General features: G+C 38.5%; 3 protein-coding genes across 11 annotated transcripts in view; 1 reads left to right on the top strand and 2 right to left on the bottom strand.

Annotated features, from left to right (window-relative positions):
* LOC124174877 (E3 ubiquitin-protein ligase MYCBP2) overlaps positions 1-5,392 on the bottom strand; it is a 164,307-nt gene extending 158,915 nt beyond the window's left edge. For 4 of the 7 annotated variants that reach the window (XM_046554461.1, XM_046554463.1, XM_046554462.1 and 1 more), the window contains exons 1-15: positions 4,834-5,391; positions 4,647-4,713; positions 4,211-4,453; positions 3,686-3,839; positions 3,403-3,605; positions 2,968-3,285; positions 2,698-2,883; positions 2,391-2,609; positions 2,073-2,274; positions 1,564-1,953; positions 1,190-1,355; positions 891-1,051; positions 648-782; positions 352-555; positions 78-274 (exon numbers count right to left, since the gene is read on the bottom strand). In XM_046554461.1, the coding sequence (XP_046410417.1) occupies positions 78-274; positions 352-555; positions 648-782; positions 891-1,051; positions 1,190-1,355; positions 1,564-1,953; positions 2,073-2,274; positions 2,391-2,609; positions 2,698-2,883; positions 2,968-3,285; positions 3,403-3,605; positions 3,686-3,839; positions 4,211-4,453; positions 4,647-4,713; positions 4,834-4,928 (2,940 nt within the window). In that variant the 5' untranslated portion in view covers positions 4,929-5,391. Of the gene's footprint in view, positions 1-77; positions 275-351; positions 556-647; positions 783-890; positions 1,052-1,189; positions 1,356-1,563; positions 1,954-2,072; positions 2,275-2,390; positions 2,610-2,697; positions 2,884-2,967; positions 3,286-3,402; positions 3,606-3,685; positions 3,840-4,210; positions 4,454-4,646; positions 4,714-4,833 lie in introns of all 7 variants that reach the window. The other 3 variants (XM_046554458.1, XM_046554460.1, XM_046554459.1) reach the window with 2 other exon arrangements.
* Positions 5,393-6,079: 687 nt separating this feature from the next.
* On the top strand, positions 6,080-13,699 carry LOC124174879 (mediator of RNA polymerase II transcription subunit 23). Of its 2 annotated transcripts, none has more exons than XM_046554465.1 (21): positions 6,080-6,302; positions 6,484-6,728; positions 6,801-6,933; positions 7,042-7,224; positions 7,335-7,622; positions 7,776-7,988; positions 8,057-8,143; positions 8,254-8,456; positions 8,607-8,757; positions 8,847-9,105; positions 9,181-9,355; positions 9,436-9,599; positions 9,718-9,899; positions 10,039-10,193; positions 10,280-10,460; positions 10,552-10,936; positions 11,016-11,255; positions 11,390-11,549; positions 11,661-11,948; positions 12,020-12,226; positions 12,337-13,699. In XM_046554465.1, exons 1-21 carry the CDS (start codon positions 6,258-6,260, stop codon positions 12,473-12,475), a joined length of 4,083 nt encoding a protein of 1,360 aa, XP_046410421.1. In that variant the 5' UTR covers positions 6,080-6,257; the 3' UTR covers positions 12,476-13,699. The 2 variants fall into 2 exon arrangements, with proteins under 2 accessions (XP_046410421.1, XP_046410422.1); XM_046554466.1 differs by having other exon boundaries at positions 6,081-6,302; positions 9,730-9,899.
* LOC124174887 (diphosphomevalonate decarboxylase) overlaps positions 13,093-13,731 on the bottom strand; it is a 33,086-nt gene continuing 32,447 nt past the window's right edge. For both annotated transcript variants that reach the window (XM_046554489.1, XM_046554488.1), the window contains exons 11-13: positions 13,592-13,724; positions 13,416-13,531; positions 13,093-13,328 (exon numbers count right to left, since the gene is read on the bottom strand). In XM_046554489.1, coding sequence (XP_046410445.1) covers positions 13,212-13,328; positions 13,416-13,531; positions 13,592-13,724 — 366 coding nt within the window. In that variant the 3' untranslated portion in view covers positions 13,093-13,211. The remainder of the gene's footprint in view (positions 13,329-13,415; positions 13,532-13,591; positions 13,725-13,731) is intronic.

The raw sequence follows: 13,731 nt of genomic DNA, 5'->3' as shown, positions 1-13,731 counted from the left end.
TACCAAAATATTCACAATTCTTACGTTGAGAAAATTTTGGAATCAAATGAATCATTTAAAGAAGACATTTTCTTCACCTGATACGATCCAAAAGTGTAAACTTCTCCCTTCGATGTTAAAATGACAGAATGATTACTGCCAGCTGCAATCTGGGATGCAATACTAGGCAGTTTTACTTGAACTGGACCAGCGTGAGCTATCAAATCTCCAGCTCCTAATTGTCCATATATATTACTGCCAAATGTATAAACTTGACCATTTTGTAAGAGAAGAACTGGAGAAATAAAATGTTGTTTTAGAATTATGATACAAACATTATATTCGAACAAATTGTATTATTCGTTCACTTACCAGTATGATGGAGACCGCATGCAATTTGTACAACAGGGCTATCGGCTGGTATCGACAGTTTAGCTGCTGGAAGGCTGGATACTCGAGCGGCATCTCCTCTCTCCAAATCGCTTCCACCAATACCTTCTTCTGCTTGAACATTAGTGGGTACCGCTATGGCACCCTTTCCTCCAGATCCCTTCAGAGGAATGACGCTTGGCCCTGCTACAGAAACAAGTTTTCGACACAGTCTGAATATTTGAATCATATTCAAAATGTCGATAGAATCACTCCGAAAAAAAACATTAATAAATTACCGGATCTTTGGTTGTTACCACCCTTAATTTTCATAGCGTATTTCGTCACACTTGGACCTGGTTTACCTCTCTGTCTCTGCCGTCTCTCCTCGAATCTTTTTTGTAAATGATCTTGCAGCTTAACCCCATGTCGCGCTGAAGTGAGAATTATTTTAATTTCACGTTTTTATAGCCAAATGACGTAAGTATAATTACTTACGTATCTCAGTTACATATAGGATTAATAATGAGCGTAAGAATTACCTCCAAACATCACGTCTAGTCTCATCATATCGGTTATATCGCCAACTCCGGAAGGTCCCAATACTGCTAGTTCGCCACCGTTATCGACGCTCTCTCTTGCACAAATACGACAACAGCCACACTCTGCACAGCCACTATCACCTTCTCCACAACCGCATTCTCTGCAAGATAAAAGAACATTCAAAACTTGCGAACTTTGTATGTCGTAAACATGGTTCAACAGGGGTATTGCAAAAATTTGCGGCAACTTCCTAAAAAAATAAACAACACGTAACATTCAGTTTCGTTAAATTACTTACTGGCCAGGATTTCGATCTGGACGAATACTGCTCAGACAACTTATACTGTATCCGGTACACTCTCGACACACAGTGCACACCATGCAAACTCTACGTCTCCACTGATGCTGCCCTGCTGGGCACATCCCAGCTGCTTCTTCCCATTCATCGCTTGGACCTCTACCATCTACAATTGATTTGATAAACGTGAATTGTATGCCCTTGTAGCATTGACAATGTTTAAAAGTAACGATTTATTCAATTTAAGGCATTTTTTGACAAGCTATTGGTATTGCAACCAAGGTGTACAAAGCAATATTGTGTGTCAAGTAATTTATACTTTTGTTCACTTTGCTACCTATTCCAGCAGCTTGCCAAAAAATGCCTTTACTTACCCTCTTCGGCAACAATCAGTTCGTCTTCCCCGATACCGGTTTCCATTGCCACAACTGTAACTTCCTTGTTTGTAATATGAGTAGTTGTGAAGTCTCTTCCACATTGTCCTTTATTGTTTATTCCGAAAGTGTAAACCTGTCCCTTGTTGGTCAAAACGACGGCGTGAGCTTTTCCAAGGGAAACATGTGCCACGTGAACGTCACTCAAATCGGTAACAACACCGGAAACATTGTCGCAGTGCGTTGCATCTTTCCCAAACATCAACAGAGAGCCATCTTTCGTTACTAATGCTGTTGATCCATTATTGCATGCTGCGTCTACTATAAATTGTCCCTCAACTTTGAGCATTTTCTTTGGTTTAACTGGTTTCGGCTGCCGTCTAGCCTTATCTGAAAATTTTATCGACAGACTATGACAAAGAATCGCAGCTGGATGTACAGAAAATGGAATTGATTTACTTGAAAAACTGCAATGAGATGAATGGAGAAACACAAAAAATAAAACCCACTATTATCGCCATCTTCCCCACGCCTTGCAGTTCCAACAAATAATACAGATCCATCTTCCAGCAGTATAATGGCATGCTGACCATCGTGGCCTGCAGCAATGTGAGTTACTCGTGGTCCTTTTCCCAGAGTTAACTCTGACCACCTGTTAGGCCTTCCGTTACCCTTGATCCCTAAAGAGCTTCCTTTCCCACTGTATAATACCTGTTGCAAAACAGCGAAAATGAGCATAACTTCGTTATTTGCTGCATGCAAGCGAATATTCTTCAAATCATTATGAATATTGGAATCAATTGCAGTGTATGGTGTTTCAAAATTACCTTTCCAGTAACAGTTCTCAGCAGGGCAAATTCTTTGCCTGCTGTAACAAACGAGACTTCATCGTCGCATCCAATACTCAGTGTATGTACATTTTGTTCTTCATCGAACGATGCTGAGCCAATGACATCGACACATTTTCTCGCCAATTTCAGTGGTAGCTCGGATGTGACTGTCACAGGATTACTCAATGTATTGATTGTACGAACGACGAATCCCTCCTGTAGAAAAAGCCGGCGGAATTCAATTTTTATTTAATTACAAGTGCCTAGCATATTCAAAAATCGAGTATTCTCATTTTCTGCTTACATATTCCAGTGAACTCACATCTTTGGCTGCAGTAATCATGCCCAAATTTTCTCCATCAGAGAACATAACGGAGGCAGGCCAGTCACGTCCTTCTAATACCGCCACGCCTCTTACCATCAGAGTTTCCGTATCTAATATCAATAATTCGCATTGTTTCCTAGGCGTGCACTTAAAATATAACAGTCCCTGGAATAGAAATATATAGATAAATGTAAATAAATACAGAGTGCCAAATCATTGTGTAAATAATATGTATATGATTGAACTAACGTTCGCAAATCCAAGCCATCCGGTCTCTGTTGGGTAAAAGTCAGCTTTGTGAGCATATAGATGCCCCCAAATTGTTCCACCATGTCCACTGCCAATCTTCAACAACCCACGACAGGTGTGTAAATACAGGTACTTTCCATCACTTACAAAACTTCTCCCATTGAGCACAACATTACTCATTTCATTTGGTAATTTAAGCGTAGATGTATTAATCTTAGAACTTTTAGGAACTCCATGTGTTATCCAATCAGGCCTTGCTAGCTTACCAAGCAAAACGCTATGGACGCTTCTTTGTAATGCGGTCAACACGCATGGCATCTGTAGTGAGAGAATTTTGTAATTGAAGAATTTTAATAGACGAAATTCAAAAGGCAAACACATTGTCTGAACCTACAGACATACACCAGGGTCACTTAATAAGAATATGTATTTCACCTGAATATTTTGAGCAGCCAGTGCTCGTGGGCACATGAGTAGCGCAGCAGTAGCTGCTAGAATTTGACCAGTATCGCCTCTAACTACAACCAAACTCAGCAAACATGCACAAGCAACTGCGGTCAGGTGACTGCCATCGTTAGCCGTCGCCGACTCAGGTCCATGAGACGTTGCAAGATCCAATAAAAGATCGAAGAGTGGATCTGAAAGAAATAAATTACATTTTACAAAAATATGAGGACATGCGTTTTCTCATTGTACCCTCAGCAGCTCTGTCACTTACCAACAACATCATCAGGCTCAGATCCGAGACCTTCAGGAAGTTGGCCTTGCAATACGTCCAGTAATGCACATAATGCTTTTGTGCATAATTGAGGCTCGACGGTTCTACTTTCACGCATCAATGTAAATACACTACGTAATCCAATGCCGACAATCTATGAAAAAACACATTATACCGTTGGATATTTTTTGAAATCAGATACGATTAACGGTTAAATGATTGTACCTTATTCTCAAAGATTTAAAATGGTCTATTCGATATGTACGATATCTTTCATTATTCAAGGACCTTGGTACTAGTATTATGTCATTCTGTGCCTCTGGCTATTACCGACACCAATAACCTTACATGGCAATAGCCATAGGCAGGATAAATAAATTTTCTATACAAACTCACAAATGGTTTTTATCAATCAGATCATGTATCAGCTGCAAATTGATCGTAAGAAGCTCCTAAAGTTATGAAAGAATTTTGAACAAAGCAGATTGAGGATTAGCTTCAATCGGACAAACAGTTCATTTCTACCTTTGGTAAATTATGTGGGGCTGAAATCCTAACTTCCTCATCACTGTCACTGTCAATGGTATCGCTGAGCTCGGGCAAAGGCGGTGAACTGCAGCTCGAAGCTCTAAATACCTCGGTTGTAGCTCTAGCATGTTTCTCCAACACGGCAGCTCTTACACTGGCAAAAACAGCAAAGGCCGATGCATTGCTGGGTAGCTCTACTTCTGGAGGACCGTTATAGCTTACGTCGCCATTCACATCCAACTGGAATTCATGTATCTGAACATAGTTATTTTCTTCCATTCTGTTTTAAAAGTTTTTTTTTTCTATTTTGGAATTATATTTTCCGCTACTGTTATTGTGTAAACGACATATGCTTTGAACAAGTACAATCAATTTAATTTGAGGCTCTATTAAACGTGGAAATGTAAGTATTTGTTAAAATTATTAAGATAACCTTATTTTTCTTGTCTTTTTTCTTGGCGGTCTTAGACTTCTTAGATTTTTTCCAATCTCCCTTTCCCCTGCGAATAAAAATACACGATGAGTACTATCGTCAAGTTTTATATTGAGTTTTTTCGTGACAGATGAAGTCACCGCTGTAAATGTTGGGTAAACAAACGTAACGGTTTGAGAGGTTATACCTTTGAATGTCCGCTATATTCCTGAACAGCTCGTGAAAGTATTTGGCATAGTTGTCAGGCTCGGGTAAGAATTTGTCGACATCACCAGACACCATGGTTTAGTAATGATAAATCCGATTAAATAAACTACCGCAAAAATCACTTGGTCACTTCATTTTGGTTATGTTATTGATCGTTGACACTTTTCCCATGTGATCACACTTATTTATAAATTTCTCTAATTATCCAGATAGGAGAAAACATTTTCACAATTTGAAAAAACTTGATTAATGTTATCAGATTATGAAAAATTAAAAACTAACGATTACTTAATATCAATTTATCAATTATATCATTAAATTACAGTTCTCATTCCCCCAATTCGCTTAGCCGTACAGCTGCAACGTTTATCGTGCTTGAAAGTTGAAAACACAGATATGAGATTTCCATACATCGATATCTCGAATTGCGATTGAAGTTGACTGCAATGCAGATCGATTCCACTGCCTATCGAATTTTTACCGTCGCGAAACACCGCATTTGAATGGTTCGACGCCAGAATTACATCGCAAAGTGTGGATATGTACTGCAAAAGAAATTGTTCATAGTAGAATGACAATGGAAATACCAAATCCGTCACAAAACAAGTCTTTCGTTGCACTAATGGCTTGAAAATGATTTTCAGACTCAATAAAACTCATTTTTCCAGTCAACGTTTATATTCTCAACTGCAATTAAGTTAGCTGCTAACCAGAATGCAAATTACTTATCTCAAGCATAGATTTCAGCTTGATAACAGAGGTGGCGTTGAAACATCTAATTCAAAATTTCATCAAATATCACATTGATCAGAATAATTTCTTGAAATAATCTTTTTTCTACCGATGGTTAATGGTATAATTGTCCCGAATTACCTTCACAGTTAACTTTTACACAATAATTGTTTAATAACTTCTTTCAGCTACACTCGAACCGTTCCTAGACTTGTTACAATTAGATAAGAAATCTCACTGGCTCGCTCGCTCGAACTCGAAGCCGCAAAAACCACGTCGAAAGCGGAAACATCGGGAAATAAAACTACGCGAGGCGAAGCAATTTTTATAGACAGCAGTAAATTAGATCCAATCGCTGCAATTCTCGGACGATAATGCCGCCGGAGTTCCCCGAGTTAGCGCCACTCGCGTGGTTTCCCGGCTCTCCCCTCCTGCCACTGCCTCCTTCAGTCAGTTGCCCCAGACTTTTATCCCCACCTCGACCATACTGCACCACACCTCATTAAACTGCTGAATGAAGCCGTAGAATAATCTGTTTACACCGTACGAGGTTAGGTCGATGATTTTTTTTTTTAACAAGTTTGTTTTGCATCCGACGCATGCATATATCTAAGTGATTTGACAGAGAGATTTGACGTAGAACAGCGACTTGTAAATATTCGCTATTTAAAAATGAGTAACGAGGCGCAAATATCGAACATCGTCAATGACATTCTTGTAAGTGAATTTTTAGGTTTGACATTACTTCAATAGTCCTCCCACATTTCCAATAAGTTTTATCTCCTTACTCGCGATATTCTCACTCAGCACTGCACTTCTGCATTTTGCACTATTTGTCGAAGGTACGACTTGTTTTTCCATCAAACAATTAATTGCTATGCATTTTTATTACACGCAGAGAGTGGAACCTATCGAAGAAGCATTCAGCTGTTTTCTCGTTCACCATCTGGATAATGAAATTGAAAAAATAGCAGGATTGCAGTCAGAATTAACATCTGCTATGACAGGTCTCAATACTGAACAACAAGAGAATGGCGTTAGACAATTTCTTAACATGGCTGCTGCGCTGACGAATCATAGTCGCTTACAACTTCTTCTGTCGTTACTGGAGAACTTGGTCATGAGTAACGTATTACCTGCAAGGTACGAAGCTACGGGAGACGCAAGAAAATTAACAATTAATAAATTCATTATCATCATTTAACGACTTTCCAGATTGGTTTGCGAATGTATCCTCAGCTGTGATAAGCTGCAGTATCAGCAAGAGGATTTTTGGGTCGAGTCTTTTAACCTCATCAGACGGATCATTGGAGGAGTGGATTACAAAGGTGTCAGAGAAATAATGAAGGCGGGTGGTCATTTCTATGCTATCATATATCGTGGAATAAATATCACACGATTGAAATCATAGCTGAAAAATGACTATACTCATAAATTTTTCCATGATCTTTCACAGGGCTGCAGAGAAAAGGCACAAACGATACCGGCAAGACTCAACGCATCTGTACAGCCGCAATTAAAGGCGCTGGAAAATGTTATCGAATATATATTTGACAGAAATGCATGTCTATTGCCTGGCTATTTTATTGTTAATGAAATACAGAAGGCCTATCCCGATAATAAGAATTGGCCGCATTGGGTGAGTTCAAAAAATCTCAAGCTAATGCTTGACAATGTTCACGATTTAGAATCGCAAGTGCTTTTCTATTTTGCTTACCAAATGAAAATAATGTATTATTTCTTAAATAGAAATTAGCAAAACTGCTCTCTGGGTTTGTCGAGAGTTTCAGAGCCACTGCGCAAATGGTGTCTATAATCGGGCACTCAAAAATGCTACCAGTAGTAGAGCACTCTGGATATGCGGACCATGTCATCAACCCATGGAGGCTCGATCCTACGACCCTTAAATTCTCCCTCAAAGGCAATTTACCCTACGATCAAGATCTGCTAAAGCCTCAAACCGAACTTTTAAGATATGTCTTGGAACAACCGTACAGCAGAGATATGGTTTGCTCCATGCTAGGCCTCCAGAAACAGGTTCGATGAATGAATTAATCAATTTATTATCAGGTGTAATATATTCAAAATTCAGTCAGGCGAACAATATTTTTGATTGAATAAAAACGTAATATACGTCACACGATCAATGGCATTGGTAACTAATTTCGGTAAAAATTTATGTAAATCTAGCACAAACAGAGGTGCGTAGCATTGGAGGAACAACTGGTTGAATTGGTACTTCTGGCTATGGAGCGATCCGAAAATGATCCACCACCCACTGAGGGAACAGATATTACTGTTGCGAATCATTGGCTGTGGCTACACCTTTCTTCTCAACTTATATACTTCGTACTTTTTCAATTTGCCTGTTTCCCCAACATTGTTATGGCCATACATGACAAGGTAAAACAAAAGCTATGTTACTTGTTATATTTCTCCTTACTGTGACTCTCATTTCACCACCTTTTCAGCTAGCTGGTCGAGAATTGCGAAAGGGGCGTGATCATCTGATGTGGGTCCTATTGCAGTTTATATCTGGGAGTATTCAGCGTAATCCGGTAAGGATTCAAATAATTTTCTCAAATCTGCGCATCTGAAAAAACAAAATTACTTCATTGTAACTTTGGAATATTTGCATACGATACATCACTTTCTTTTTCTATTCCAGCTGTCTAACTTTCTGCCAGTACTTAAACTGTATGACCTATTATACCCCGAAAAGGAACCACTACCTGTTCCTGATTTCAGTCAGGCATTGTGCACACATCAAATGGCCATCACGTGTATATGGATTCATTTACTTAAAAAAGCGCAATCCGAGCACTTGAACATTCACAGGCCGATCCCACACACGCTAAAAGTTCATCATGAGTATGTGACGTTTTTGGTGCAATTCATCGTATCGTTAATTATTGTATATGTATTCATAAATTCGACAAGTACCTATTTACTGAAATTTTATTTTTCCTTACAGCGGCCATTTCGTATTTATTGAATTAAATTTTTACACTTTCTTTATAGATTTTTACAACATTTAGTTATGCCAAATACATCATTGTGTATGGGATCTGATTATCGCATCGCTTTACTGTGCAATGCTTATTCAACGAATCAAGAATACTTCAGTAGACCTATGGCTGCACTTGTTGACACAATTCTTGGCACACAGAAGGTGATTTTTGAGCAAATGTGACATTAAACTGAAAAAAATTTATAACTATGTGTACTTGTGAAATGAAAATTTATTATTATAATTTTCAGGGACAACAGCAGCAACCCTTACAGCCACTACAGAGCAATGCTGCTCTTGCAAATGGACCAACAACGCCATTGTCTATGTCCATTCTAGATTCTCTTACTGTACATTCTAAAATGAGTCTGATTCACAGTATTGTTACACACGTTATCAAACTAGCTCAATCTAAAAGCAACATGGCTCTTGCTCCTGCCCTTGTCGAGACCTACAGCAGATTGCTGGTGTACACTGAAATAGAAAGCCTCGGAATCAAAGGCTTCATAAGTGAGTAACACTGGGTTATTTTTTAATTTCAAACACCTCTTCGACACATAATCACTATTTCGAATTCTATTCCAGGTCAACTGCTTCCCACAGTATTCAAATCTCATGCTTGGGGAACACTGTATACTTTGCTCGAGATGTTTAGCTACAGAATGCATCATATTCAACCACATTACAGAGTTCAGCTGTTGTCTCATCTTCACAGTCTCGCCGCAGTACCACAAACAAATCAAACCCAACTCCATCTCTGGCAAGTACCCAACTGTTCAATGTTATTATAGGTACCATGTTCTACTATAATCGATGACGTTACTCACAATATTTTTGCAGCGTTGAAAGTACAGCTCTTAGGCTAATAACTGGTTTAGGATCTGCCGAAGTGCAACCTCAATTATCCCGGTTTTTATCAGAGCCTAAAACGCTGGTGTCTGCTGAATCTGAAGAGTTGAATCGAGCTTTAGTTCTCACACTCGCAAGATCAATGCATGTCACAGGTGACTATAATAAATTTGTCTAAACAATAAATACACGTTATGTATAATCGTACATATCGCAAAGGTTGAGGTATCAGTTTATCTGCACTATTTAAACTGCAAGTGAAAAATGGTTGAGCCATTGTTTCAGGGACAGGAGCAGATTCATTGAGTGGTACATGGTGCAAGGAACTGCTGAATACAATCATGCAAAATACCCCTCACTCTTGGGCCAATCATACTCTCCAATGTTTTCCTCCAGTACTGAATGAATTTTTCCAACAAAATAGTGTTCCTAAGGAAAACAAACAACAGATCAAGGTGAGGAATCACCTATTATTTGGTCATTGCAGTACGTAGAATCTTGAAAGCGTTAATGAGTTTAGAAAGTTGGTCATTTTAAAATGAGATTACTGTGCTCCTCACATTGTAACTGATCGATTTCCTTATGTTGGTACAGAAAGCAGTCGAAGAGGAATATAGAAATTGGGCATCAATGAGCAATGAAAATGATATAATAGCACATTTCTCTGTGCCCGGAACACCACCCTTGTTTCTATGTCTCTTATGGAAAATGATATTTGAAACAGATCGTATAAGTCCAATTGCGTATAAGTAAGTATGAGACAGAGAATATTCAATGGAACAGAAAAAAGTTGCTCAACCATTGACGTGCGTAAAACTAATATCCATAATTTCAGAATATTGGAAAGAATTGGCGCAAGAGCTCTTTCAGCGCATCTTCGAAAATTTTGCGACTACTTAGTTTTTGAATTTGCTAACAGCGTCGGAGGTCAGCATGTAAACAAATGCGTTGATACCATTAATGACATGATCTGGAAATACAACATTGTGACAATTGATAGGCTGGTGCTCTGTTTGGTAAAAAATTAACAATTAATAATTTTCTTTGGAAACAATTTCAACACCATTTTGAATTCATGAAATCATATTTTGAAAAATTATTTTTCAGGCACTACGAACACAAGAAGGCAGCGAAGCTCAAGTTTGCTTTTTCATTATCCAATTGCTTTTATTGAAAGCTGTTGAATTTCGGAACCGCGTTCAAGAATTTGCAAAAGAAAATTCTCCAGAGCACTGGAAGCAATCAAATTGGCATGAAAAGCATCTCGCATTTCATCGAAAATACCCAGAGAAATTTGCTCCTGAAGGAATAATGGAACAAACCACCGGAGGCCCCAGTCAGTACCAAAGTCTGCCTGTATACTTTGGAAATGTGTGCCTACGATTCTTACCAGTATTCGACATTGTGATACACAGATATCTCGAGATACCCCCAGTTACTAAGAGTTTAGAAATATTACTAGAACACTTGGGATGTCTCTATAAATTTCACGGTTGGTATATAACAGGGCTTTGTCTAACTGAAGACATGAATACTCTTCCAAACAGTCAACAAACAAATATCTTCCACAGATCGACCTGTCACATACCTTTATAACACGCTGCATTACTACGAAAGAAAACTTAGGGAAAGGCCAGCACTGAAGCGACGCCTAGTCTCTGCTGTGCTTGGCTCATTGTGTGATATTCGGGCTCCCAATTGGGCACTATCCGAAGCTTATCAGCTATACATGACGCGATCTCCTGACGACGCAGTCAACTGGGTGCCAGAATTAGATTATTATGTTCGACTTGTGCGTCGTATCGTTGAGAGTGAGTAGCATTCCTTCGACAGACGTAATTTTATCCCGGAAAGAAGGCTAAAAGATCTTCGATTAATCTCACGTTTTTTCGCATTATTCATTCTAATTTTTACTTCACAATTTTTTTCAACTATCACTTCACAGCCATGTCAGGGATCGCACATTTCCCAACAACTGACTGGAGGTTCAATGAATTTCCAAATCCTGCTGCGCATGCTCTTTATGTTACCTGCGTGGAGCTCATGGCTGTACCTGTTGCTCCAAATTTAATAGCCAATTCTTTGCTTGATGTTGTCGCCAAAGGGTAAGTAACAAGTATCAAAAAACGAAGATGATATTGAGGCTGCGGTAATTGATATGAACAAAGGTTGCTTCTTAATTCAATTGCAAATAATGCTAATCATTTTTTGAACAGATATACAGTTGTACCATCAGAACAGATACACATGTGGATCAACTGCGTAGGATTATTGCTGGCTGCTTTACCTGAGTGTTACTGGTCAGCCCTCCACGAGCGCCTTGTGGAAACAGTGACGAGTCGTGGACTGGCGAACTGGCAATATAGCAACTTAACTCCATTTCAAATATTCAATTTTAATATTACTCACAATGGGTTATTGGAAAACAAATATAGTTACATGATAGCTCTGGCACATTCCATTTGGCACCATGCAGGAGTTGGTCAAATCACAACTATGCCACAGTAAGAAAAAAACAAGTTATTTGTTAGTTATATTTGTTCTTAGAGTATTATCAAACCGATTATGACTTCAGATTCATCAAAGAAAAATTGCAACCAGTCGTCAACAGCGAAGAGCAATTGATATTTGCTTGCCACTTGATAGGACCGACTTTGGCACGATTTAATGCAGAGAGACCTCGATGCGTCGTTGAGCTCGCTGTTAGTCTGTATGAAATGCTTGAACAAGCGGACCGTTCTCAAGCTCATCTCAAATATATGGATCCGATTTGCGACTTGCTGTATCCTTTAAATAATACTTTTTACAGAGTTATCAGGAGAATTAATCAGTACAAATATTTTTCAAAGAACCAAACAACCTATCATTTTTCTTGACTAAAAATTTTAACAGATACCATATCAAATACATGTTTGTGGGTGATATGATGAAAAACGAGGTTGAATGCATAATTCGCAGACTAAGGCCTGCGCTGCAAATGCGCCTTCGTTTCATCGCCCACCTCAACATTGAGGAAATAAACTCATCCTGAGGAATCGCCCCCTCGGCTAGTCAAGCACCGCCTTGTACAGTCGTGGAGCAAACAGAACCAAATGTACCTTCACAGCCGGTGGTGCAAGTACCGACATCCAGCCAAGCAGAGGCAAACGTTTCTGGTCCGTCAAAACAATAAGAGGTAACCACATAATAGGTACGATTGAGCATCCATTTGTGTACATGAAATCGAAGATAACAGGGCGTTATCAAGTATTGAATTCATACACATGGTACAACTTGTAATTAGACTGTCTTCCAGTCGTTGTAAATTATTAAAATTTTAAAGGAATCATATGTCATTCCTTGACAATATAAGTTATTAATTGACGTGGATGTTATAAGTGTACATCTATGCATAAGTATTATTTTGCATAAAATTTTATACTCTGGCAAGGATAGTATTAAAAAAATGAGAGATCGTGTTATTCCTTATAGGAATAATTTATCTATATTTAAACCTGAAGATCATGGAATGATAACAAAGTTATTAGATCGTAAAATAAAAATATCGTCCGATAGTTGAGATACGCAATCTAGAATAAGCTGTTCCATAATCAAACGGGATCACTTTTGATACCAATAAATTTTGTATATAATAAATATTTATGCCAATTTAGTTCTATTGATATTTTATTGTCACGAGTATCGGGTTAGCTTGATCAATCGAAGACAGTTACGAATATCACATGCTTTATAGAAAATTAACGGAATCTTGTAATTGAGGAATTAATTTAAATGCTGTCATAGTCAACGTCATCCTGAGCTTTGATAACTTTGGCAAAAGCTTCAAAAGGGCCGAAATTTTTTTGTACAAACTTTTGGCCTTTCATACCGTTTATCCATTTCATCTACAACATAAAATGCTATGATTAGCTATACTGTAATTTGTTTTCACTGACCATTAGATAGATCAAAGTCATATTTAGCAAACTTACGAGGTGTGGGAACTTTTCTTTGTCGAAATTCAATGGCTGGTCGAAAGCCAGTGGAAGTGCTTTAGCCCGCTCTACCCATGGCCACATCAAAACGTCCAGCATCCCTGGTTCAGTTCCTAAAATTCGTTTATTATAGAAATACGGATTATGAAATTCTATATTACAATTGTACAAACCTCCAAAGAAAATCGTCCCCCGTTTTCCCAATTCTTCTTCGTACGCTACGAAGTGTCCTATTATTTCCCCAACTATTTCTTGTAGTGGTCTAGTATCCCTTTTGTGAATACAGGCACCAAAAAGGCTAGTTATCTATAAC

The sequence above is a fragment of the Neodiprion fabricii genome, chromosome 2 (assembly GCF_021155785.1).
Source record: "Neodiprion fabricii isolate iyNeoFabr1 chromosome 2, iyNeoFabr1.1, whole genome shotgun sequence".
NCBI classification, from domain to species: domain Eukaryota; kingdom Metazoa; phylum Arthropoda; class Insecta; order Hymenoptera; family Diprionidae; genus Neodiprion; species Neodiprion fabricii.
The sequence above is the reverse complement of the archived record's forward strand: the minus strand, read 5'-3'. Positions and strand labels throughout refer to the sequence as shown.